This window comes from Hermetia illucens, chromosome 3 (assembly GCF_905115235.1).
Source record: "Hermetia illucens chromosome 3, iHerIll2.2.curated.20191125, whole genome shotgun sequence".
Classification (NCBI taxonomy): domain Eukaryota; kingdom Metazoa; phylum Arthropoda; class Insecta; order Diptera; family Stratiomyidae; genus Hermetia; species Hermetia illucens.
Genome location: NC_051851.1, coordinates 67,250,374 through 67,276,440, shown reverse-complemented (window position 1 = coordinate 67,276,440; position 26,067 = coordinate 67,250,374). Strand labels below are relative to the sequence as shown.

General features: G+C 39.0%; 2 protein-coding genes across 5 annotated transcripts in view; both read right to left on the bottom strand.

The window, feature by feature from the left end:
* The window catches only part of LOC119651652 (dorsal-ventral patterning protein tolloid-like), a 31,081-nt gene extending 24,653 nt beyond the window's left edge, over positions 1–6,428 (bottom strand). Inside the window, exons 1-2 of one of the 2 annotated variants that reach the window (XM_038055335.1) lie at positions 6,313–6,428; positions 5,759–5,918 (exon numbers count right to left, since the gene is read on the bottom strand). In XM_038055335.1, coding sequence (XP_037911263.1) covers positions 5,759–5,816 — 58 coding nt within the window. In that variant the 5' untranslated portion in view covers positions 5,817–5,918; positions 6,313–6,428. Of the gene's footprint in view, positions 1–5,758; positions 5,919–6,092 lie in introns of both variants that reach the window. The other variant, XM_038055334.1, reaches the window with a different exon arrangement.
* A 9,882-nt stretch (positions 6,429–16,310) lies between these two features.
* Positions 16,311–26,067, bottom strand: part of LOC119651651 (dorsal-ventral patterning protein tolloid) — a 190,409-nt gene continuing 180,652 nt past the window's right edge. For 2 of the 3 annotated variants that reach the window (XM_038055333.1, XM_038055329.1), the window contains exons 13-15: positions 17,937–18,117; positions 17,597–17,850; positions 16,311–17,536 (exon numbers count right to left, since the gene is read on the bottom strand). In XM_038055333.1, the coding sequence (XP_037911261.1) occupies positions 17,252–17,536; positions 17,597–17,850; positions 17,937–18,117 (720 nt within the window). In that variant the 3' untranslated portion in view covers positions 16,311–17,251. The remainder of the gene's footprint in view (positions 17,537–17,596; positions 17,851–17,936; positions 18,118–26,067) is intronic. The other variant, XM_038055332.1, reaches the window with a different exon arrangement.

The following is a 26,067-nucleotide window of genomic DNA, read 5'->3' as shown; positions in this document are numbered from 1 at the left end:
AACATATTTCTACGGTCCGCTAACTAGGATAATTGCGATCCATTTAGTAGCTTTTTTTATTCATTGAAGAAGCCGTGAAAAAACACCAAAATTAACAAAAAAAAAAGTTGAAAGCGGGACCTAAAATTTAGTTTTTAATATTTTTTAATAATCCTAGTTTGCAGACTGCAGTTAAGTCTGTACGTTGAAATACCATTTACTTTTTCTTTCTGATCATCGCAGCGCCCTGTATCGTGGCAACAGAAAAACATCTTTTTTTGGAGATGTGTGTATAAATTGCTCTGTATTTCAATAATGAACTATGCGATCAAGCTGAAAAAATTACCATGGGCGCTCGAGATATTAATAAATCTATGGTAAAAAATTTGCACTTGTATCTTTATCCATTTCTTCACAAAAAATTTCTAAATAAAGCGAAAGAAAACGGCCTTCACACGAGATGATAAGACACATTTTCTCTCCTGCTTAATAGAACTATTATAGCAATTCGCAGACCTGAACCCATTGAAGTAGACCAGTCCATTAAGTCATTAGGAAACATATTTTCAATAAGGCACCGCTTCTTGTCAAATGCTTTGCTGGATATATAAGGGTCACATCCATTCTATTGAAAATCTTGTTCGCCCTTCTTGTCCAAATTTTTTGTTCTTATAAATTCAAGACGTTCAAATTTCACGATATCATTGGTAATGGCAGCTTGAATGAATTTAAGGCTACAATTTATAAAGTATCAGTCTTGAATGCTCTTCAAGTTCCACGCCGGTCATGCAATAAATCTTGTTGGTATGGCCAAGGAATATTTTGGAAAAAGCAATGCAAATTTCAACTGAAGAATTTGTTTATCCTTCAGTTCCACAATCAATGCCGACATTTGGAGCAGTTCCACCTGTCAGCCCAACTGAAGTCGAGGAAGCAATAACACTGATGAAATCGGGGAAAGCAACACGACCTGACAACATCGAATCTGAGCTCTGGAAAGCGAAAAGCTGGGACCCAACATTGTGGCTTAGTGGATTCTTTAATTGGGTTATTCAGGAAGGTAGAACACCACCTGACTGGCAAGAAAGTACCACTATGGAAAAAGAAAAGTAACCCAACAGCAAGCAGCTCTGCATCATTTTAAGTTTGTATTTTGCAACCCTTTACTCCTCTATCTTGTAACGCATGTAAAAACTAATATCTGTTAGAGAAAGCACTAATCGAGACATTTGATACCCCGCACGGATGCATTTGGAAGAAAAAAATTTGCACCCGCTTTTAACATATATTGGAGGCCGTTTAAACTCCAGCCATTGTATACGTGGGATTTTACAGTTTCAATATAAGCACTAATTTTGTTTGAATCGATGTTGCCGTTTTCGAGGAAACTGCGTGTGACAGAGAGACAATAATGGAGGATTAATTAATGGACGATTTCAATGAGTACGTAAATATTGAAGCACATTAACCTCAAACAATTTGAATTCCAGGCCAAAAACCACAATCAGATTCTGGACATGGTAAAGTCAAAGACATTTTATGTTTGGAAAGGACAAAGGTATTGCATGGCAACAGTATAAAGCTAACCGACTTCATCACGAATAGAAATTAGTCGGGGATCAAAAAATCACTTTGATATGGTATAACTTAGGTTACAGTACAGTTACTAGGAACTTAGCCTACTATAACTTGGTTAACTTTAGTAGCTTCTATAAATTTACAAAATATAGCAATAAATGTTCAGAATCTTCTTCTTCTTCAGCCTTTATCTCTTTCAAAAGCGGGGTCGACTCGTCTTGGTCAGATGCAGTGGTGAGTCTTTCAAATCAAAATTCAGCGTATCAAGTCATCGTTGCTTCGGCCGGCCTTTTCGTGTTTTCTCATTAAAATTCAAATAAATCTTGGCAAGTGAATTCTCGTTAGCGCGAATTACCTGACCATACCATCGAAGACGTCTCCCTCGCATTTTTTCTACGATCGCTGACACCCCATATCGATCGTGAACATCCTCATTTCGGAGGTGATCATGGCGTGTTACGCCAATGGTCCAATGTAGCATCTTCGTCTCCATTTCATCGAGACGCCAAGGTATAGTCATATACATATTATTATAGACTTCTTCGAAAAGTAACTGTATAAGATAGAGTGTAGATTTTATATAGATTTATCGTCGTTTTTTTTTTCAGATATTTCAAATAGGCAAGTTTGAGAATGAGTCCTTTTTGACTTTATCTCTGCACCGTTGACAATTCATTACACTGTTCCATTAATACGAGTAATGTAAAACCTAATAGCTGTTTCGAAAAGTACTAATAAAAACCTTTCATTTGATATCCCAAGCTGCCATATTAAGTGAAAAAGACCTACTTTGCCTTTGAATGAGTGGAAAGCCCGAAGTTATGCTCAATATAAAATCATACCAATCGATTCAATTGGTATAAATGTTTCCGAGAAAAAGTAATGCAGTATGCAGAGACAAGGATCAGTTAATTTCAGAAAGGAGAACCCCTTCCAGCGCACGAAAAGATACAGTAGGAAACAGGGATAATTCTTTGCCATTGTCAGGCAACTAGCTTATGTAGTAGTAGGCAAACGCAGGGAACTAATCACTATGAAGAAGAACATTTGGAGGGTATACATATTCTGAGATATCAGATACCAGATGGTAGATGGCAGCTGGCAGAGCCGTTGAGGGAAAATCCGGTCCCGCGGTAAAAATTATGCGGAAAATCAGGGTACAGGGTGAAAATTACATGCTTTTCGGGTGGAAACTATGCAAGCCCCCTATTATCCTTATTTTAATTAGAAGTTCTTTTACGCGCCCCCTAGAAGACTCTAGACCCGGGAAGAAGGGACTTCAATGCGTAGTTTAACGGAGCGAGTCAGTCGATATTCGTAGTAATTATTAAACTGTTGAATGTAACAGAGGAAACAAGTCGGGAAACCGGAAGCTAGACGCTTCAGGTATGAAAGGTTTTGTGTATTTCTTTTATAAAGAGATTTGGGTGTGCATTTGTTCCATTAGCATGTAGCACGTAAAATATGCATATATTATGTGAAAATATCCACTTTCAAGTGATACTGATATTCATAGTCTTGAATTTGCAGACGAGCGACAGCTTTGACTTAGTATCACTTTGTTAGTAATGGTGAGATTTTCACCAAATTTGGCAGGATCATGCTCTATGCTTTAGCCTACATTGCTGCAATTTTGTGATTCTAGGGTGAACTTAAGGGGGGTTCCCGCCAATTACTAAAAATAATAGTAAAGTACTATTATTAACTTTATTTGAATAGGTATCGGTACCGAGGATATTTCGGAGCCTAGGCACTATATAGTGGCAGCTTCCTGATTTTTTTCAAATTTTTCGGTTGATCACTTTGAACCCCCCGCACTCCCCACCTTTTCAACAAATGTCCAAACTACGGCTTCGAAAAGTACTAACCGAGACCTTTCACTTAATACCCCACATGACTATATTTGATGAAAAAAAAATTTATACCTCCCTTTTGCATGTATGAGGACCCCCCTTAAATTCGATATAAAAGTATGTAACTCACTGTATGTGTGAGCGTTCACAGTTCCCACCTTTCTACCAAACTTGGTGCCAATCGCTACACAAAACCTTAAAAATGATTATAGTCGATGAATATCGGATGCCAGACGACAGGCAACGAAGCATTATCTGTTCCAGACATAAAAAGATCACGCAGTGTAGCAATTATAGAGGTATCACACTGCCGCTGATATTATCCGCTATCTTACTAACTCGGATAGCATTATACGCCCAGAACATCACCGCCACATACCAAAGAGGTTTCATTCCAGGCAAATCAGCAGCAAATCGATAGAAAAACTGTTGGAACATGGACCAGTTGTACCATCTTTTCGTTGAATTTAAGGCTGTCTATGATATCACTCACTGGACTCTTCAAGCCCACCGAACTACTGAGATCTTCGACTGCACATTAATGAAGGAAAGACGAAGCACATGGTGGAAAAGTCAGCGCCAAAAACCAAAGAACCAACAACATCGAATCGCACTGGTCAGACGAAAACAATGCAACTTTGAGACCATTGATAATTTCTTCCATCTAGGGTCGAAAATCACAACCGAAAACTGCTATGACGACGAAATCCGCGTACGATTACTGGCAGCCAACAGAGCCTATTTAAGCTTACAAATACTGTTTCACTCGGAACGTCTCACCATAGGGTCAAAGTTTTTACTGTCAGTCCTTGTGTATTCCCCGGAAACCTGGGTTCTTAGCAAGAAAAATTGCGAACTTTTCACCGCGATCGAGAGAAGAATCCTCCGAAGAATTTTTGGCCCCTCTATGAGAATGGACAATTTCGTAGCCTTCATAATTACGAAATCTATCAGCAATACCCCGACCGTCTGGTTGTGGATAAAAGTGGATTCAACAGGTTGCGGTGGGCGGTTCTCCCAATCCGTATGGGTGAGGATGATCCAGCCTGAAAAGTCTATAAAAGCCATATCTATGGTAGAGAAAGAAGACGAGGCAGACCTTGCCTGAGATGAAGCCATGGCGTAGGTCAAGACACCAGACAGCTTCAGGGATATCGAATTGGTGGACCTCGGCGCAAAACCGGGATGTCTGGAGTTCCTTACTAAGGCAAGCCTAGACCGGATACCAGTTGTTGCGTCGTTGATGATGCTGAACATAATATCGTCCATGATAGATGTAAACAAAACGAACGAAGCAAAAATGAAACGTCATAGAGATGTTCATTACTATTTCAAGCTGATGTAATTCGCCCATTATATAATGTGTTTAAATAGTTTCATGAACCAGCGTAGGAAAGGATGATTTCAGTGACACAAAGTCTCACAACAACGCTTTTCCTTTTGTACATACAAAGCATATATTTAAATAATGATAAGACTGCCTGATCCTCTTTGCCTTTTTAACCATTACGGGGAAGATGCTGAGGAGGATTATATAAAACAGACTGCCTTTTTCGAGCTTGGAGTGGTCTACTGGAGCGATAGTATGGATTCTGCCTAGCCCGTTCTACGGCCGATGCGATGGTGGTGGTCGTATATTTTTCTTGGGAGGCGATATTTGTTGGTAAGGGCTGCGCAGTAGTGATATTGGATGTCAGGAATGCCTATAATCCAGCTAATCGAGTTTGAATTAAGGGAACTTTGGCTGAATTGAGTGTCTCTGGCTACTTAGGTCGGTTAACCGAGGGTTACGTCAGAGATAGGCTAGACCGAACAAGTACAATATGAATGAAATCGAAACTTTTTGGTTGGTGAAAAATATCAAGCTATTATTTGTATCAGGAATACATTATCACGTGACTATACTTGCATATACGCCGTGGACTCAAGGAGCCGAAAATAATCGCCCAATTTGAAAGAATCACTTATTACTTATGAGACAACATTATGCGACCAATTTTACGTATTCGAGATCAATTCAATTTATGAATCAAGAACCAGGAGCCCCCGGTGCTATAAAACGACCCTCTGATCTAAGAGACTAGAGCTTAACATGATGATATCTAGTATTATGATGAATCTACCATTTCTAGCAATATTCAATTAATAATTAAAATCTACAGCGGCGAATTTGAATGCCGGTATGGAAATGAAATTACTTCACAGCGAGACTATCTAATAGGGAAAGAAAGTACTTAATATTGGAATTTCTTCACGATATTATCCGAACACAAACAAATACCAATTCGCTGAAAGACTACAACTGTCAATATTTCTTAATTTCCATAAACATTTCTGTTCACACTCACCACAAAGGAATAGCGTCACCGTTAAAAAAATCCAGGAAAAATGCATCAACCAATTCATTTTTTAGCCTCACTTCACTATCCGCTATTTACACAGTCGTGAATGATATCGTGGCTGACTTATAACTGGCAGGGGAACTGTAGTTCACTAGTCCTTTGGCATCTAAATTTGTTTGAAAAGTAAGAAACTGTTTTCACCAGGCGTCAGGTAAAATTATGCACTCTGTCCTTTTATATTAACAATCATGCAATTAGGTTTTCCCAAAGTGAAAGCCTCTAATCCATATTGTTTTGGCATTTTATGAGGTAATTAACTTGATGACTGGGAAAACAAAACCTAAAAAGCTGGGGAAAATCCAACTATTTCACCAAGAGTGGGATAAATGTGGCACTAGTCAAATGGAACTATTTTTTCTGGAACAGGGGAAACTACGTGAATAACTGAATTTAGAGTAGATTTTTTTTAAATGATTGCTAATTTGTTTATGGAACTGAAAATCACGGAATTCGCGTTTCCCGTTCTATAGTTAATGAACGCAAATATTTTAGAGCTCCACCAATAGACCGAATCGAAATGCACAGTGAATTCGTGTTAATTGAAGAGACAAGTGCCAGCCATGAGTTAGATTTAACAAGAAATTCCTTTTAAGCTTAACAATACTAAAAATACTATATTGCACAAAGTCTTAAGATCGAATGCCAAGATAGAGTCAAATAGAGGAAGTTAAAAAATAAGTAAATTAAAAAATTCGAGATGCGCGGTATGTGTATATCCAGAGTACCATACACGAGCTCCACCACATATCATCAATTAAGTCTAGTCATATGGCGTATGCTTGTCATAAATATATTCATCGTGTAATTCTTTAGCGACTTTGCACATATGCTGCATATGGCAAGAGAAGATACAGCACCTACTATACATTGGCTGCGTGATATATGTATATACGGAACGCTTTGTAGTTTATTAATTGTTTTTACAGTGCCCAGTTTTAATATCAAATTGATGTGCCTCTCCTCACCACCATTGAAGCGACACAGTCCAATCTAAAATTCATTAAGCTAGAATTTTCAGAAGAAATATCTTCTTCAGAAATATCACATTGTGTATTTTGAATATTCACGGATACACATATCTGTGCAGCATGACGTACTGGAATCGGCTGGAGTACTACTAAACCATATTGAACGAAATGTTGAAGGCCAAAAACTGGCCGGTTAGAAAAAATACTTTTTTATTTTGGGGTAATTGACCGACTAATATTTAGAATTTTAAAAATATCACATCCACAAATGTAATTTTACCGAAAATTTGCAAATCCCTAAATGAGAATAATGTAATGTTGTAGTGAATAACGAAAATTATTTCTGTTGCTCACAAAAGTACCACTTGTAAACAATAAGGACTCTAGATGACAGACAGATTTTTGGTCACAGTTTCGCAATTGATCCTGACGAATATCGCTATCTAGTTCTCCTCTGTCAAAATATTCCCCGGAATTCCGTTTCCAAAAAAATGAATTTCTGTGATAACTAACTTCCCGGTGAAACATTCTGTTAATGTACAAATGTTGAATCGTTTGACACAATATATTAAATGAGGTCTGTATTATAACATATCGGGAAGTACTTGCGAAACGTGATTTAGCATCCCTTCCTCTGTTCTGCTCTCTCTACCTTTCGTGCGGCGCTTATATACATATAATCTACTTTGCAGTACCTCTTTTAAGATTTCTATCACACCATACGTCTCATCAACTTGCATCCGGTGAATATGGGGAATCGCTAATTCGTCAGGACATTTACATCTGTTTTTCTCCAGAGTTAAAATCAAACTGTAATTTCTTTTGTGTTCGACATCACTACTTTTCGATACTAATTTAGTAAGATGTGGAGAAACTGTGATTTGTAGCCGCACGATAGGATATCTACATACGGGCCCGACTAATCGGATATGTGGACCTAAAGTAGGTCTTGATATGAGGCATTCTGGCGAGCTGCATGTTGATCTCTAGTCCAGTAGCCTTAGAACTGTGATACATTTAGAGCTGGTGTTCGACACATTTGCTCCCCTTTTCGTTTTTGACCATCTTTAATCACTGCATTTTCTGTTTTCTTATTGATACTTAAACATTATCTCACAATACTTGTATATTATCTTACGCTACTTATATATTACTTACTATACGTATATGTTATCTTACAATAATTCTATATTATTTTACAATACTATATTAACTTACAGTCTTATAATACTTTATTATCTTATAATACTATATAATCTTACAATACTAGTGCCCTCAAGCTTGGATAGGTTTTCTTTATATTTGTTTTTAATTTTAAAATATTTAAAGTTTTATTATTATGAGAGTCAATTTTTTCGAACAATTTTAGGGCTTTATCTTTGATAAATTTATCTATAGGTTCTAATCATAGATTGTTATGTATATCTACATTTCTAATGTAATGCGGGACATTAAAGTTTATCCTTAAAGCTATGTACTGACATATTTGTAATTGTTTTTTATATGTCTTAAAAGTTTGGTAAAAGACACTGCCCCCGTATAGCAGGGATGGACGAATTATTTGTTTATAAAGTAAAAGTCTATTCTTAATATTTAGTTTCTTAGTTCTAATTAAAGGATAAAGAGAGTTTAACGTACCTGTGCATGCTTCGCGTTTCGACTTGATATGTTTTTTCCAGTTTAGTCGGTTTTCGAAAGTTAGTCCTAGGTATTTCGCTGTTGTTTTCCATTCGATGGGCTGATTGTCGATTTTGATGTTTCCTGGTTTCTGCTTTCTTTTTCTTGTGATGAAGATCGCCTGAGTCTTCTCCGGGTTGATTTTGATCTTCCACTTCTTGAAGTATTCCAACGTTGGGTTGGTCGCCTTCTGGAGATTGTCTGTGATGAAACGTGCCTGTTTCGAAGTGTGGGAAATACATGTGTCGTCCGCGAATAAGGAGATCCTGTGAGGCGGTTGAATTTTCTTGGAATGTCCGCCGTGTATGTTGGGTATAACAGCGGTGATCCTTGGGGTACTCCAGCCTCTATCCTACTTTCTGTTGATTGGTACTGCTCTGCTGCCACCCTAAAACTCGGTTTTATAATAAAGGATTCAATTATTTTTATCAGTGAATGAGATATTTTGAATTTCTCCAGTTTAGCTATGAGGCCTGCGTGCCAGACTTTATCGAAAGCTTTCGATATGTCGAACATGATTAGTTCGGTCGATTTCCGCTTGTTTAATCCACTGCGAATGTACTGGACTTCTCTGGCCAGTTGTAGCTCGCATAATTGCTCTCGTTGGAATCCGTATTGTTCCTCTGGGATGATGTGGAGCGCGGTGAGTTGATCCTGCAGTCTGCTCCGTATTATCCTTTCTGCAATTTTTCCTATTGTTGGAAGTAGGCTGATGGGTCTCCAGTTCTGTGGGAAGGCTGGATTCTTTCCCGGTTTTGTCGGAAGGATGATGATGGACTTTTCCCATGCTTTTGGTTATGTTCTGAGACGAAGAACTGCATTTATTACTGCGGTGATTGATTCGGCGATGTTATTCGGTGCGTTCTTGATGCATTCGTTTGTAATCATATCCCAGCTTGGGACTTTTTTGCTGCTTAGTCTTTGGATGATGGTTTGGACTTCCAGTTGATCTGTTTGCAGTTCCAAGTCTTCTCTTTGTATTGAGTCATCTTGTGTCTCCGTTTCTGACTCGTATTCCCCTTCTGATTCATCGTCCGATGTGGTGTTCTCCCTGAACTGGAGTTAGAGTGAGTCTGAATCATGAATTGTAGGCATTCGCCTTTTCGAGCTTCTTTTGAAGTATTTGGTGAGCCGCCAAAAGTTGTTGTTTCCTGGCTCTAAGTTTTGGAGGAAGTTTTCCCATTGTCCATTCTTGAATCGGTCGATGTCTTCTCTGATGACGTTGGTGAGCCGGTTCGCTTCTCTTTTCAGATTGGGATCTCCTTTGTTTTCTCCTCTTTCCTGATGCGGTTTCTCTCCCTTATTCTCTCTTTAATCTTTCTTAGGAGCCGGTAGTATTGTTGGTCGTTTGCTTCTGCCTCCGTTGTGCTCTCCTGTTTGGCTGAAGTTATGTGGGCGGTTAGGTTTTGGATTTCTGTCTCTATTTGTTCCGATGTTTCCAGTTTTGCTGTTGTGGTGTATTGTGTTAGAATGTGGCGATAGGTGTCCCAGTTGGTGTTTTTGATCGTTTTAGGCGGATTTTCAATATATATGTTATAGTAAGTCGGTCGTTTCTGTATGTTTCATAGTTGGGTATTTTAAGTGGGTCTGTTGGTTTGAGGAACATTTCTTGGATGAGTAGTATGTCTACTTCTCGTAAAGGAATTCTTTCAATTCTCCAATTTTTCCTTTTACGGAATTTGCGTTCCACGAGAGAATGTTAAGCTTAATGCTTTCCATGCTGATTTTTTGTTGGGTTGCCTAGAGGGATCTGCGAGTTAAACAGATTTTGAATATATTTGTCATCAGTAACTCCATCATAGTTTGGATTGGTTTGCTTTGCTTTGGGTTTGCTGTGGAAGAGAGAGTTTTCGATGCTGTTGCGTTTTTTCCTGCCGGTTTGTTGGTTGGTTGGAATACCTGTGGGGAAGGGTTAGATTTTGCCATCTGGGCGAAGGTTTCCTTTATGTTCTTGGGATTTTTTGGACATCCGCCGTAGCTGGCTGGATGTTCCGCCTTGCAGTTGGTGCAGGTTGGCTTCTGTTCCTGTTTCCTTTTGCATTTCGTGCAATGACGCGATCCCTCGCATTTTACACAACGTGCTTCGGCAAAGCAGTTGTTCCCAGAGTGCCCAAACTGCTGGCAGTTATGGCACTGCGATTGCGATGCTCCCGGTTTTTGTGGCTCGATTTGCACAATCAGGCGCAAGCGATTTCACGTTGTAGATGCCGGTTTTATTTTTGGGCATTAAAACTTTCAATAGCCTGGAGGGTCCGTTTTTTATTTTGATGAAAAACACTCGATTGGGTGGAAGCCCTGGTCCTCTAGGTCTTCTTTTGCATCCCCGGGCGCTATTCCCTCGACCCCCCGGATTATTATATTAATATTCTTTTCTTCAGGGTGAAGATATGTGTGGAATTGGATTCCATTTTCTCTGAAAAACTTCGTGAGCTTCCGGTGGTCCCTCGGCTGCTCTGGAGTTATCCCTACTCCAAGGTGTATCCTCCTAGCCTGAAGGATATTGATTTTTCTCTTTCTTAGCTCCTTTTCAATGGCGGGCCATTTTGACGGCTGCCGTAGAATTACGGGTACCGTACCTTTTTCCATTTCTTTTGCCTTAAGACTTTCCTGTCCTGTTGGCTTCGATTGTTTTACCGATGACTTAGGTTTCTCTACTTTTTTGAATATGGGCGGCAGAGTCGGCACTGATTTCGTGGCGGCAGAGGTGGAAAGTCCACCGTTTTCTTCTCTTCGGTGGCGGTGTTGTCCGTGTTGTCGGGTGACATCTCCTCTTCCGATGAGGAGCTCTCGATCCGAACTCTCTTACCGTTTTCCTTCTTTTCGCGGCTTTGCAGGTCGAGCGACTCCTGCAAACTCTTGATGAGGGCTGTCAGACCCTCGTTTTGCTTTTAGTCCAGTGGTGGAATACGCATTCTTTTATTATCTTTGATTTAGTGTCTTCTGAAAAGAATGGGAATTTCTGATCGTTTGCCCCGTTTCTAATCGATAAAAGCTTCACAGCCCTTCAATGGGAACGGAGAACACCCGCTACCAAGCACATGTTAAATGTATTGAGTAGCAGATCCAGCTGAGTTCTGAACGCTAGCCGCAATACCTCGATGGACATTTCATCTTATTTTTGTATGCTTTGTTTTATCGAAAATATTGCCTTTCCTTGGGCCAGTTAAGCAATTCGCTTTTTAGTACAGAAATATTCCAAATATTTTTCATGCACTTTCTTCAAGTTCACTCAAAATCAACAATTTTAATTTCAACGAAATATTCCTAAACCGACCATTTTCAAAATATTCCAATTGCACCGTCAATTATTATTTACTCCCAAGAAAGCGAACCAATACAATAATTGTTTTCTGTGGTAGTTGCATATCAGCAAATTACTGGAAAGTGAATAAAATCAATTTGTAATACAAAACAGGATGACCTATTTCAAAAATAATATTATTTTTTTAATTAGTTTTTGATATTATCTAATATATACACTAAGTATCTATTCAATATAAGAATTCTCTACTCGTTGATAAGGAAAGAAAAAAAGTTAAATATCTCGGGCATCTTTAAGTGTACAGAAAAATACCTCATCAGGTATGGAAAGTTTGGTAATTATATATTTAGAAAAGATCCTCTGTCTGGGAGTTTGAAAATTTGACCTAATAACTGTATACACATGTAGGAGTTGAAGGTATATACCGTAAGTTATAGCCATTTAAAATTTTAATATTTCCGTAGAACAAAGTCACATTAAACACGAAGGGGAGGAAATTGTTAACTAAAAGAAATTGACCTATGATCTCAATCTATTGGGAATAGAAGCAGCTAATGTATACTTTTTGATATTATCACTATATCAGTTGATTATTATTGTTTGCGGAATAACTTAGTTATGGAAGTTGACATACATACATAAATTTTGTATGGCAATCGTGTTTGATCATTTTTTAACCGAATTGGTTAGTTGGTTGGTTGTTCAGTCCACATTTATCCCTGGTATAATTTTTAAAGTTGAAAATCCTGAATTTGGGTGTTATTTCCTGGTCTTTGTTAGTTTTTGTATTATTTCAATGTTTTAGGTATGAGTCGTCAGCACAGTTATGGGCACCTCTCCGGTGGATTTAATCCTATAGTCTTTTTAAGATACGAGTTGATTTTGTGACCACAATCAGAGCTCCGCTGAGACAAGTACAACGGTGCCAGTCTATACTGAGTGCATGGCTCAGTTTATTCATACTGGTAGATGAAAAACCTACCTAAATCTCTACCGAACTTTTGGGTACGGCACCCGTGTTGAAATGGAACACTACGTTTTAAGCCCGAAAGTCTCTTGTTCGCTTGAACGTGACCACAACTCCCATGATGCTTCTATCAGGGGCCAACCAACAAAAGAAGTACGGGATCCCTCGGATGACTCTGGGGCTTAAGAATGCACTGATTATCTTAAAATACTACTAAAAAGGATAAAAACTTGTGGGCTAGCAAATTATGTTCCGATTTGCGAGTTGGAGCAAAATAACGAAAGTGCCTTTACCACTGCGCCGGTACTAATTGATTACATTGAAATACGTTGGTCTTCTATGAAATTAATAACTTTATTTTATGTATTTGATATTAATTAATGAAACAAACGTACGCGTTGAACTAATCACGGCTATTTGTTATAACTATAATATGTTACTGAAGACGTACAAACTGTCTTCATCTAGATCGAGCAGGCGGCGCGAGATCTTAGGCTGCGCATCAATGAAGGCAAGACAAAGTATATAGTGGCAATGTCAGTACCAAGAACCAACCAACCAACAACATCAAACCGCACTGGTCAAACGGGAAAAACAAAGATAGGAGACGAGAACTTTGAGACCGTTGATAATTTCTCCTATCTAGGGTCGAAAATCACAACCGATAATAGCTACGATGATGAAATCCGCGCACGGTTGTTGGCAGCCAACAGAGCCTATTTCAGCTTACAAAAACTGTTCCGCTCGAAACGTCTCACCATGGGGCCAAAGCTCTTACTGTACAAGACAATGATCTTGCCAGTCCTCATGTATGAAGAATCCGTCATGAGGATGGACGATTCCGTAGTCTACGACGTAATCTATGAGCGATACCATGACCGTCCGGTTGTGGATAAAATCCGGCTCAATAGGTTACGGTGGGCGAGTCACTTAATTCGTATGGATAAGAATGATCTAGCCCGGAAAGTCTATAAGGGCAATATCTATGGTACGAAAAGAAGGCGTGGCAGACCCTGCCTGAGATGGAGCCATGGCATAGGTCACGACGCCAGACAGCTTTTGGGGATATCGAATTGGTGGACCTCGGCGCAATACCGGGATGTCTGAAGTTCAGGCCTAAACCGGATACCGGTTGCTGCGCCGTTGATGATGGTGATGATTCTACTGAAACGGAATATTCACGGCAACTGGCGGAAATGTTATTTGGGACGTATATTTGTGATTTCAAAAATGCGGACGACTGTTGGATTGTCCGATTTCGCGCAGTTTTGAATTTCTGTATTCTGCAAAAATGATGCAGGCGTCGCGTGTTGATGTTCTTAATGGTTAACTTTTATTGAGGTGTGCATAATTCCCCCAAAACAAAACCTTATTAAAATCAGTTCAATGTCTATCTGTCTGTCTGTCCGTCTGTCTGTCTATCTTTTTTTTTTGAGGAGGTAGAAAGCTTCAAAAGACTCTGGCCTGGGCACGCCAGAGTGTGTAATTTTTACCCACTAAAACCACCCCGACCACCTTTAGGTATTACATCACGGGGCGGAGTTAGCTCACTTTAGCTAGGTCTCCGTTCACCTGCCGGGTTCGTAACCGCGCCTTCCTCACTTCTTCTGCTTTTCACAGTTTTTCCTGAATTACAGCGATCATGGAATTGATCGCATCCCAGTCTTCCTGACAGGCTACCATTTTCCAGACAAAATTTTCCGGCGAAAGCACTTCACCTAGAGTTTCCTCTAGGTTCCTTCTTTCTTCCACGAACCTAGGACACTGGAAGAATACGTGCGCTCGGTCCTCTGGGACCCTGTCGCAGTTTGGACAATTAGGCGAGGTGTCCAAAGTCCTGGCTATGAACTTGTTACAGGGAGAATAGAAAAGGGTCCAGTCAGATTATTACAAATAATTGATGCAGCTTTTAGTTGAAAATACGTTCCTTGACAATAAAAAGTGGCGAAAGTGATATTCGTCCCCAAATCGGGGAAGGAACCAAGTACAGTCGAATCGTATCGATCAATATCGCTACTCCCTACTACAGTCAAGCTAGGAGGCTTCCTTAAGAGACCGAAACAAATCATTGTGGATTGAAATCTAATACCCTCCACCAATTTGGTTTCTGCGAAAAGCATTCCGCAATCCATTGTATAAGTTGTGTAGAGATTTCCCAGAAGAATTTTTCGACATTTTAAAATAATATGTATCAGAGCATCTATTCAGAGTGAAATACGAAGGAGCCTATCCTGAATTGAAAAAAACTGGAGCGCAGGGCAGTGTCTTGAGCCCAACACTGTTTTTCCTGTATACCAATAAGGAATATTGTTGTGAAGAAGATAAAATAGCGACACTTGCGGACGACATTGTCATGCTTACCACGGGCAAAACTGCGGAAGTAGCGAAAATAAAGTTACAAACAGCTATTGACAATATTGTAGAATGGATGAAGCATTGGAAAATAAAATTGAACGGAAGCAAATCAACGTACATTAGCTTCACAAACAAAAAAGACAATCCAGCTAAATTCATCATGAACGGACAAGATATGCCACAGGCGAGCGAGGTCAAATATTTACGTATGACACTCAATGCTAAGTTGAGCTGGAGAAGATAATGCTAAGAAACAAGGATGAGCCAAATGACATACAGACAAATGTACTGGCTATTGGGGAGGAAATCCCAGCTGACAATCGACAACAATTAATTTAGAAACAGATCCCTCCATGTGGACGTACGGCATACAACTCTGGAGCTGTGTCAAAGAATCAAACCTGAAGGTCATACAAACGTTCCAAAATAAAGTGTTTAAAAGCATAATGGACGCTCCCTGATTTGTTCGTAATGGTGATCTGCATAGGGACACTAGTACAGCCAGTTCCTCAGCGAAGCCAACCAAAGTGCTGAGGTGGACCACATGGTCTTCTCCCAATAAAAACGAAACCTAAATACGCAAAGAAAACTGTTGGATGTGGAAATCTTAGTCCCAGTTTTGTGGGAGGTGGTTTTGGTGCATAAAAATCCCACGCTCTCAGGGATTGTGAACCCGAAGGTTAGTCTTTTGAAGATTTCCACCTTTTCAAAAAATGCTATTCCTGAAATCTGAAACAGTGGTATACAAAAATGTGCTTATCACAAGTTTCTAAAAATTTACTCGCAGTCAAGCCAACTTTACTTTAATACCACAACGCGTCAGTTCACCCTGCTGGAAAAAACAACTTTATTGGGCTCTCAGATATTGAAGAATTTCGTCACACTCCTGACTGGGACCATATAATTTCTGGTTATACCCAAAAATAAAAATACAAATTGAGAGCGAAACCCTTTACTGCTAATGAGGACATTATCCGATATTCAGAAGTTGCAAAAAGATAATGTTAAGGAACGAAAGGTGGATTTACAGACTTAAGAACTGCATTGAAATCAATGGAAACTACGACGAACAAATACAAACTGATAAGTATTAATAAAGATGGAGAAAGATACCGTGTGTTCAGATTTTTATTTAAATTTACCGAACTTTTGTTAGTCCCCCGTGCATATGTAAAAAATAGATAGCTAGAATAACTTGCGTAAGCCAAAATGAGGCAACTTCTATCATATTATACTTATTCCAAAAAGAGGAAAGCAAAACTATTTTTTTCAAATGATATTTATTTTATTCTTTCTTTTCTCTCTCAAACATTTACAAACATACTGACAAATATTTGTCTTACACCTAATTGCTCATAAGGAGCACTGTATTTTCCTATTTAAAAAAGTGTTGCATGCACTATAAGAGCACGCATCTATGATTATAAAGATATTTAAATGTTCAATATATAATAATTACATGTACTCATATGTTATAATAAATGCTTAGGACACTACAAGTAACAGCAAGAGATGTTACAGTAAATTTGTTTCTATCGTTAAAACCTACATAGAACACTTTCATTTTAACCTGAAAATGATAGATTTTAACAAATCGTAGGGATCAGAGGAATTGGAAATTCGAGTATATGTATAATATTTTGGAATTTGGTTTGATATGGATTTGGAGTGTGTACACTAAGAATTCATATGTTTGGTTTTTCAAAAATATGATATGGGTAATTTTTGGGGCACGCTTTTATTCCGAAGGGTAAATTTTAAAAACTTTTTATTGTCATCAATTCTTTAACTCGAGATATTAAAGGACATCGAGTAACATAATTTCGCCTTGAGTTTCTATGGTTTTTTATGTGGTATTCATTGCTAGTTGGAGCCAAGTCGGACAAATTACAGCACCATTTCGGTAAATTTCGTTAAACTATATTGCTAGCAATTGAAAAGGTGTGTATAAATAGTAAACTGAAGGATACATTGCACAAGTTAGTTTCATTTTTAACAGATTTATTTTAGTAAGTAGAGCCGTTAAGTTTCCTACAGTACCTATCGTCAATACGTTGCTATTGTCATATTCCATTGCATTCTTTCTTTAAAATCATCGAATCAAATTTTACTATAAATACAGTTCCACTTAACTAATGAGCTATGAATCGAGAAACATTTATTATTCACGAATCATTTTTATGTGTGGGCTACTTACAAATTGCCACAGTTTATACCCGCCTTATATTACTGCTCCATGGATTATAGTTCTTTTGCAAGTGGTTTTCACTATAATCCCGGTATTCATCGTAATCATAGGAATCTGCTTTGTATATAGGCTTCAGGTAGCCGGGAAAAGGTGTAACCATTTCAGAGGAATCTGAACTAACCTCTTCAATGTTATCGAATGGATCGACTGCAACATATGAAGCGGAAAATCCTTTTTTAGACATGGTATCATCTGAACGGAATCGCACTAATAAGGAGTCGGTCAAAGAAATTATATCCGGTGGGTTCTGTAGAAATAAAGCAAATATTGTTAGACAATTCTTACGGGATTCACAATTTTTACTTACATTTGAACCACAGTATCGCCCATATAATGGGCCACTAGTGTCCTCCATCCCAGCGTAAACTTCAACGTAATCGTATGTACAGTTCTCAATATCCTCTAGTTCGAAGGATAAGAAGATCAATTGAACGTTTCTACCAGGATCCGCTTGAATTGTCCAGTCACAATCCATTTTTTGATCGTAGCTTTGGTAACCGAATTTCGAATGAGAGTATAAGTGTTTAATTCGGCTCGTTGCTCTCAGATACCCGCCACACGCTGCCAGTATAATAAGATATTGGTTAATATCTAATTTTATATCCTACTTCTTACGTATCAAAATAAATATTTGTATGCCGAGTTACCTGTAGAATGGATTGCTGAGAAACCACGTCTTTGCTTATTTTTATCTGATTTGAAAACCATATACATTTCATTGGAAGATGCGGACAGCGGGTAGGGAATTTTATCTCCACAGAAACGACCAAGGGTTGAACTCTCCTCAGAGTCGCCGTCATATATTACAACATGATCATATGCACAATCCTGAATCCAATAAGTTAATGTTAATAAGATATATTTTATTATATTTAAAAAAATCTCTAATAATGTCACGTAAAGCTTTTATTGATTCAGACCAAAATGTTGCATTATCTCATACTGTTTTGATGACTCAAGAAGAAATGGCAATTGCCGATATACATAGTTCTGGGGAATTTAAAAACAGACTGTATCTTTCATAAACGTTCCATTATTGAAAATTAGCAGCCACTTAAGGAAGGCAAAAAGTGGAAAGTACGGTTTCACCTTCTTAAGGCAAATGAGCATTATAGTTAGGGCTATTGGATACCAAGCTTCTAATGTATCAATATTTTAGACAGCATTTTTTGAAGAATTTCGATGTTATATGAGCGAGCAGATCTCTTGTGCACAATTAGTCAAGATTGGTTGCTGCTTTGTATATATGTACATAAGTACTCTGAATTGCAATAGTAGCTTGGAATATTTACAAGCTTTTGAATCTCACATTGACTTGAGTTTCCCTCAAATAAGCCTTCTGTATTTGCTAGTTTTATGATCCTTTACATCCTTAGACTGAGGCGTGGAGCTTTTGCTTCTTCAATGTGAAGGTGGCACTCCACACTTTGTTTCATTCGTTGTTAAGATTTTTCGAGGATAAGAATGTGGCCTGAAAATTACTGTTCTTTAGCAAAGGTATCAAATAAAGTGGAGAGTCCAGAACACCACCTTGAAGTATCTCAACTTTGATGTTGGATTCTGTTGAGGTGAAACCTATTTAATTTACTATTTAGTAACCAATCTCCTGCCGGTGGAATAAAACTCGTGGATTTTATGGGTATTCGTAGGCAAATTTTCTTTGCTTTTGTAGATGAGTTCACCGTACTAGACCCTATCAAACTCTTATGTAGTGTCAAAGGATACGGCCGAGCAATTCTTTCCATTTTTTAAAGCAGCATATATTCTCGGAGGCTAATCGACGAACTTAGTCGATAGTTCTGCGCTTTCTATTGAATCCGAATTAGTAAGCAGGGATAATTCCATTTCTGTCGAAGTGTTGCTTTTTAAGGTTTTGTGTGAAACAAAACCTTATTAGAATCGAGTCGATGTCTGTCTGTCTGTCACAGCCGATTTATTCGGAAACAGCTGGACCGATTGTTACGAAAATTGGTAAGAGCGTGTGATCTGTTGTTCCCTTTTCATGCAGTAAGTGGCGCCATTTTGTGTTCAGTTTAAGGGGGGCTCCCCATACATGTGAATGGAGGGTGCAAAATGTTTTTTCGTAAAATGTAGCCATGTGGGGTACCAAATTAAAGGGTTCAATTAGTATTTTTCTAAACTGGTCCCATATTTGATATCGGGTAAAACATAAGCGCGTGAGGGTTCAAAATATGACCCCCAAAAAGTGTAACAGGTCTCGTTCTCAGAACCTATCCAACAGAAAAATCTGAAAAAAATCATAGTGGTGCATCTCTCCGAAATCTAGGCCTCAAAACACATCCGGTTCCGATATCTGAACAAATAAAATTATTAATAGTATATTTCCACATTTTAGAAATTTACCCGATAACCCCCCTTATGTTCATCCCATAATTATAAATTTGGCATGGGTGTGACGAAGAACATAATGCACAAGTTGGTCAAAGAAGAAAATCAAACTATTATTAACAAAGTTATAGGGTGTGAAACTTTGACATTTTTGTGAATTTCGTGCACTCTGCAACCTGTATGACGTCATCATCACATATCAATTCATCAATACCACATCGAAATGAGTTCTTATGAATGAGGCCGCAAAGAATTATTTTGTTTTAGTTTTTTAGTCACTTGTATATGAATATCAATCACTCCAAACAGAGATGTGTGTATGTAGATATATAGTATATGCGTGGTAATGAAATTTGCGGGTAGTATCTAATTCAGATAGAAATATTTGTACATTAAACCAGCGGTATTTAATATACGTACTATATATGCTTTTGTGCATGAAGTAAATTGGAAATAATATAAATAATATATGTACAGTATTAAGAAATAGGCAGTTTGTTTGTTTAGGGTGAGCATAATATCTATGGCTGTAATATGTACGTACGTCTTGTAGATTGGAAAAATATGAAGGAATATGTTTGATTTGTAGCTATATACGGATAGAGAAATGTGCGTTGAAGTTTCTTACATAAGATGAACACAAAACCTTTATAGCTGAAGCGCGAGCTTCCGGTATTCCGAATTGTTTGGTATTGAGGAGAGTGATAAGCGATACCATGACAGTCCGGTTGTGGATAAAATCCGGCCCAATAGGCTACGGTGGGCGGGTCACTTAATCCGTATTGATGAGGATGATCCCACCCGGAAAGTCTATAAGGATAATAACTATGGTAAAAAAGAAGACGAGGCAGACCCTGCCTAAGATGGAGCGATGGCGTAGGTCAGGACGCCAGACAGCTTTTAGGGATATCGAATTGGTGGACCTCGGCGCAAAACCGGGATGTCTGGAGTTCCTTATGAAGGTAGGCCTAGACCGGATACCGGTTGTTGCGCCGTTGATGATGATAATGATGTTGAACAGGTTATAACGAAAAGATATCTTTTTCGCCATTATTCACTCAGGATCTACTTTATCAACAGCCTGGTAGGGCTGGTAGAGATTGGTAGGAGATTTAAGCATGTTAGGAGGACCGGCGAATAATGGGAGTTAGGATAGTTGGTTCTTCATTATGCAAATGTCAATAAGCTCAGATATTTTACAGCGGTCAGTTGGCTAGTAGGCTCAACGACCGTTCGGTAAGAGTGGTCAACTTTTTAACTTTTGCAGTTACACTCACAGCCTTACTCTCGATTGTATATCCCCTCTTTCTAAAATACGGATTTTTTCTATTCTTTGGCTTACATAGAAGAACATTTACGTTTATATGGCCAAAGGATAGCAAATTAATTAATCGTAAGTGATAAAACACAATTCCATCGAATTCAATAAATAAAACTTAAAAAACGTGAAATACTTTTTTTTTCAACTGCCCGCTGGTTAATGTTAGTATCTGCTTAGACCATTTCACAACAACAAAACCTCATTAGAATCGATTTAATGCCTGCCTGTCCGTCTGTCTGTCACACCCAATTTATTCGAAAACGACTGGACCGATTGTCACGAAATTTGGTGAGAACATATAACAAATGGCCCCATTTTGTGTTGAGTTTAAGAGGATCTCCCCATACATTCGAAAAGGGGTGCACATTTTTTTTCACAGAATATGGCGATGTGGGATATCAAATTAAAGGGTAGTACTTTTCGAAGATGGTCCCGTATTTGATATCGGGTGAAATGTAGGGGAGTGAGGGCCCAAAATATGACCCTCAAAAAGTGTAACAGGTCTCGTTCTCAGAACGTATCCAACCAAAAAATCTGAAAAAATCACATTGCCGTATCTAAACGGAATCTAGGTTTCAAAATCCCGTTCCGATATCTGCACAAATAAAGTTAATAATAATATACTACCATATTTTCGAAATAACCCGGAAACCCTCTTAAAACTCATGCTAGAGATATAAGGGATTGATTGGTATAACGGATAACATAAGTCATAACTTCGGGAAGTTTGAAGGAAATCTAACTATTATTAACAAAGTTGTAGAAGGTGAAACTTTTACATTTTATGTAAATTCCATGCATTCTGAGTAGTAAAACATTTCGTTTTGTTTTAGTTTTTTAATCATTTGTATATCAATATCAATTATTAGAGACAGACATATGTATGGATTTGTATGTATATGCTAATGAAGCTCGGGAGTAGTGTCTAATTCAGATAGATATATTTGTGCATTAAACGACCGGTATTCAATATATGTACTGTATATGTACATATGTATACTTTTATGCACGAAGAAAATTGTGCATTTATATGTACAGTGTTCGGTAATAGGCAATATTTGTTTGTTTAGGGTGAGTATGTTAAAAAAAAATCGAAAAAAAGCCTAAGCACTTAACACCTAATTCCTTCTTTTCACTCAAAATTCTCAATTCTGATACGATTACTTTATGTTTTCATTTTTTTTGTCAAAGTTGCTAGAGATATTGCGTCCACTGACCAAAAAAGTGATTTTTTGAGGCAGCCATATGACCTCCACATTAGAGCAAAAGAATGCATTTTTTTGTGCAATTTGATATATGTATATATTCCCGATAATTTTGGGTTGACAATATCATTTTGTGGATTCAAACTCTTTATAGTTAAGACACAGTAAATCTCCATTTCATTTCGTGGTCTTTTCAACTGTTATCCTCCCACGCGTTTTTACTCTACTGAGTCTTTTTGTTCTTCCTTCGGTTCCACTTTAAATATTAATTGTGGTATTTTGAATCGGTTCTTAATTTTCTTTCTTCTTCTTTTTCTTTAGCCAGTGTCACGCCACTAGTCCAACGCAACATCTCCATTACCGCAAGACGCCGTTCATTGTCTTTTATAGTCGGCCAACATTCAGAACCATAGAGGCTGGCAGGATGGACGACATTGCGATAAATTTTAGATTTGAGACGTGCTAATCTGAGTGAAATTATGCGGTGTTTCCAACGGTTAATTAATTGAAGTTGTTAGCACTGATGAAGGGAACAAGTGGTTTCCGAAATATCGGTATTTGCAAGAATAAATATCCACACCAACGAAAAAGAAACGACAAGTTTTTATTACTTCAATTGAGACGTGCGTTGATACGTCGATCACAAAAAAGACCAGTTGTGGAACGCTACTTCATCCAGGTTGCGTTAATGCGTGACCAATTTCATAGCGCCGTTCTCCATTGGATGATAGCTTTGACCTGCCGCTCAGTTCTGGGCAGGTCACTGCCACTGACAGTGATTGTGCCTGTTTCATTGGGATCAGTCGTCAGAAATTCAGTTTTATTCAGATTTAATCTGAGACCGCGTTGCATGAAGCGATCGTTCCATTTTTGGCCAAGTTGCTCCAGATCATTTTTGCCATTAGACGCTATGAAAACATCATCTGCATAAAGCAGTGCATAGGGCGCTGGACGTTGGATGTCCCGTGTGACGGTGTCCATAACAATCGGTTCTTAATGTCATAGATATACAGATCCAATCTCAAAATCCTTTTATAGGCCTTTGGAGATTTAAGTAGCTTTAAGTAGCTTCGTTTTCAATACTCTTAGTTATTACTACTGGCCCGTTACTGCTTTGGAGCTGGAATGTGTATTGGTTTTTTCCGTCAAATCAAATTCTTTGGTAAAGTTCCCATCATTTTCTATAGACTTGCAATTTCGTTTCTACATTGAAACTGTTATGTTCATGTATGTAGATTGTTGGAAGACTGGATAGAATGGGTTCAGTGAGTGCTTTCTAACTAGTATTGTTTTGAAATTTTCGACGCGCTGATTTCTTTGCTAGACTTAGGTCCCATCATGCGTTTGAAGGTCACCAAAACGTACCCATCTAACCCTATTTGGACTTTTTGCGACTGGTCTCTGCCACTCCTTCCCTGTACCTCGAGTGAAAATTCGATGCTGGAGGGATTACCGGGGTATGCTATTAAAACCGCTTGAGTGTTAGAGCAGAATCAATGTTGTGCCTGTATCAGGCATATAGTAGATATCCTGCTAATGGCACTGGGAATATGGTCGTCGATTGGAGCCGGTCCACAGTTTCCATTGGTATACACACCAAATAATTTCATTGAAGGAAAGCACCCAATGGTATTACGCACAATTTTCAGCCTCAATCGCTATGCAAGATGCGTAACTGAAGGTTCTTTCAATATTCATGGAATAGTCGCAGTGAACTCTTTCTTGAACATTGATTTGTTAAAAAAAGTCAAGCGACGGCGGCTTTACGGTTTCTTACCAGGGCAGAGGCAAATCGTCAGACGCTGCCTCACCTCTGCCCTGGGAGCAGCGTGACCGTAGCGGCTCGCAGATGTTGAATGCTCCTTTATATAATTCGTAAAACACAACATACCTACGAATTATATTGAGCGCAAATCCGCCTTGCTGACCAAAGCTGGCCAGGGCTGAAATATTCGTTTTGAGAATGAAGGGGGGTCCTAAGTCCGCATCAACTTAATGCAGGACCGGACCAATTGAGGAGCAACTTACTCCTTCTTTTCTGGTCCACGGACCCCTCGCAGGGCTTGCACCCAAACTTTTTTAAAAAAAGTCAAGCGACGGCGGCTTTACGGTTTCTTACCAGGGCAGAGGCAAATCGTCAGACGCTGCCTCACCGAATTATATAAAGGAGCATTCAACATCTGCGAGCCGCTACGGTCACGCTGCTCCCAGGGCAGAGGTGAGGCAGCGTCTGACGATTTGCCTCTGCCCTGGTAAGAAACCGTAAAGCCGCCGTCGCTTGACTTTTTTTAAAAAAAGTTTGGGTGCAAGCCCTGCGAGGGGTCCGTGGACCAGAAAAGAAGGAGTAAGTTGCTCCTCAATTGGTCCGGTCCTGCATTAAGTTGATGCGGACTTAGGACCCCCCTTCATTCTCAAAACGAATTGATTTGTTGTTGGGAATCACAACCGCCGATCTCGACGGATAGTGCTCCTCATAACGCTTGATGTTAGAAATGCCTGCAATTTCGTAAGACGGACAGATAAGCTAAGCACATTAGAAAACTCATTCCACGTGTCAAGCTATCCCTTGCGGATATTGCGGGATTATCTGAAAGGTTGCAATATGAGAAGCTAAAGGATCACAGGAGGATGGAAATCACGTCGGGAGTAGCACAGATCCTGGTCGGTAAGGCAGACGACGTTGCCGGACGTATTGTTGAACAGACGCAAAGCTGACTTGGCTTATTGATGCGACGGGTAAGCGGATGGATGACGGTTCATGGAGTCTTGGAGCCTTGATCCTTGAGTCGAATAATGGCGAATATTGGGGGCCGTCTCCTTATGGGAGCAACGTAGTCGGTTTGCTCTATGGCGAGTAGGTATGGGCTGAAGCCCTTGACAAGAAGGTGCATCGTAAGCGCTTTACTCAAGTGCAGAGACTTGGAACTTTGCGAGTGGCATATGTTTATCGCACTATCTCAGAAGCGGCCCTGATAGTGATCGACAAACTGAAGGACAGACAGACGGGCAGGGAAAATAGCGACAGCAATCACATTGCAGGATGCAGCAAACACCTTTGTTCAGAAAGGTGTTCATAAATAAGTTCAAATGAAGTTAATACAATAAAATCTGAATCACTTTCGAGCGGCCCAAGATCTGCTCGCCAAAAGTGTAGTCAAAACCAATGTTGATATAGCCATCATTTCCAAACAGTAAGAAAATTTGAAAAGCAGAGTAAGGATAGCAGACAATAAACAGTAATATAGCGATATAGAGCTGTGGAAGATGCGAAGGAGCACGAAGACGGATTTATACGTTCCAAGACAGGAGGTACAGATATTTATAGCTGTAATGCTGCGCCGAGGCTCATCAGCAATTCCCGTTATTACTGGAGTTAACTATCTTTGATGCAAACTGCCAAATGTGTTGGCAGAGTAGAGAATTCCAATTGGTATTGGACCCCCTATTCGTCAGCGATACCCTAAACAAAGACTTGCAGTGGTAACGAGGAGTACACACGCAGCGATTTTCAGGCTATCATCTTGCATAGGAATAATATGAAGCCATCAAACAGAATAACGATGAGTTGAATAACCAAAAAATCTAACGCAGAAATGTTCAAGGAGGTATTTCTGGAAGACACATTGTTATTGGGAATCGAGCAAGAAAAAGTTTTACAGCTCGTGGAAAAATTGAAGCTGGCTTGCAATGCCTCTATGCCTCGCGTTGAGCTTCCTTCCGAAGACGGATTTCGTCTGTGGTGGGATTCATAAATCAAGGAATGTCGAAAAACGGCGAAAAGCTAGAAGTCACTCCCAGCGCAGAAGAAACCAATCTGAATTCAAGGAACTGCAGGTACAAAATAAAAACGCCAGAAAAAATTGCAATGCGATCATGAAAAGCAAAACCAGGCATTTCTAGTGG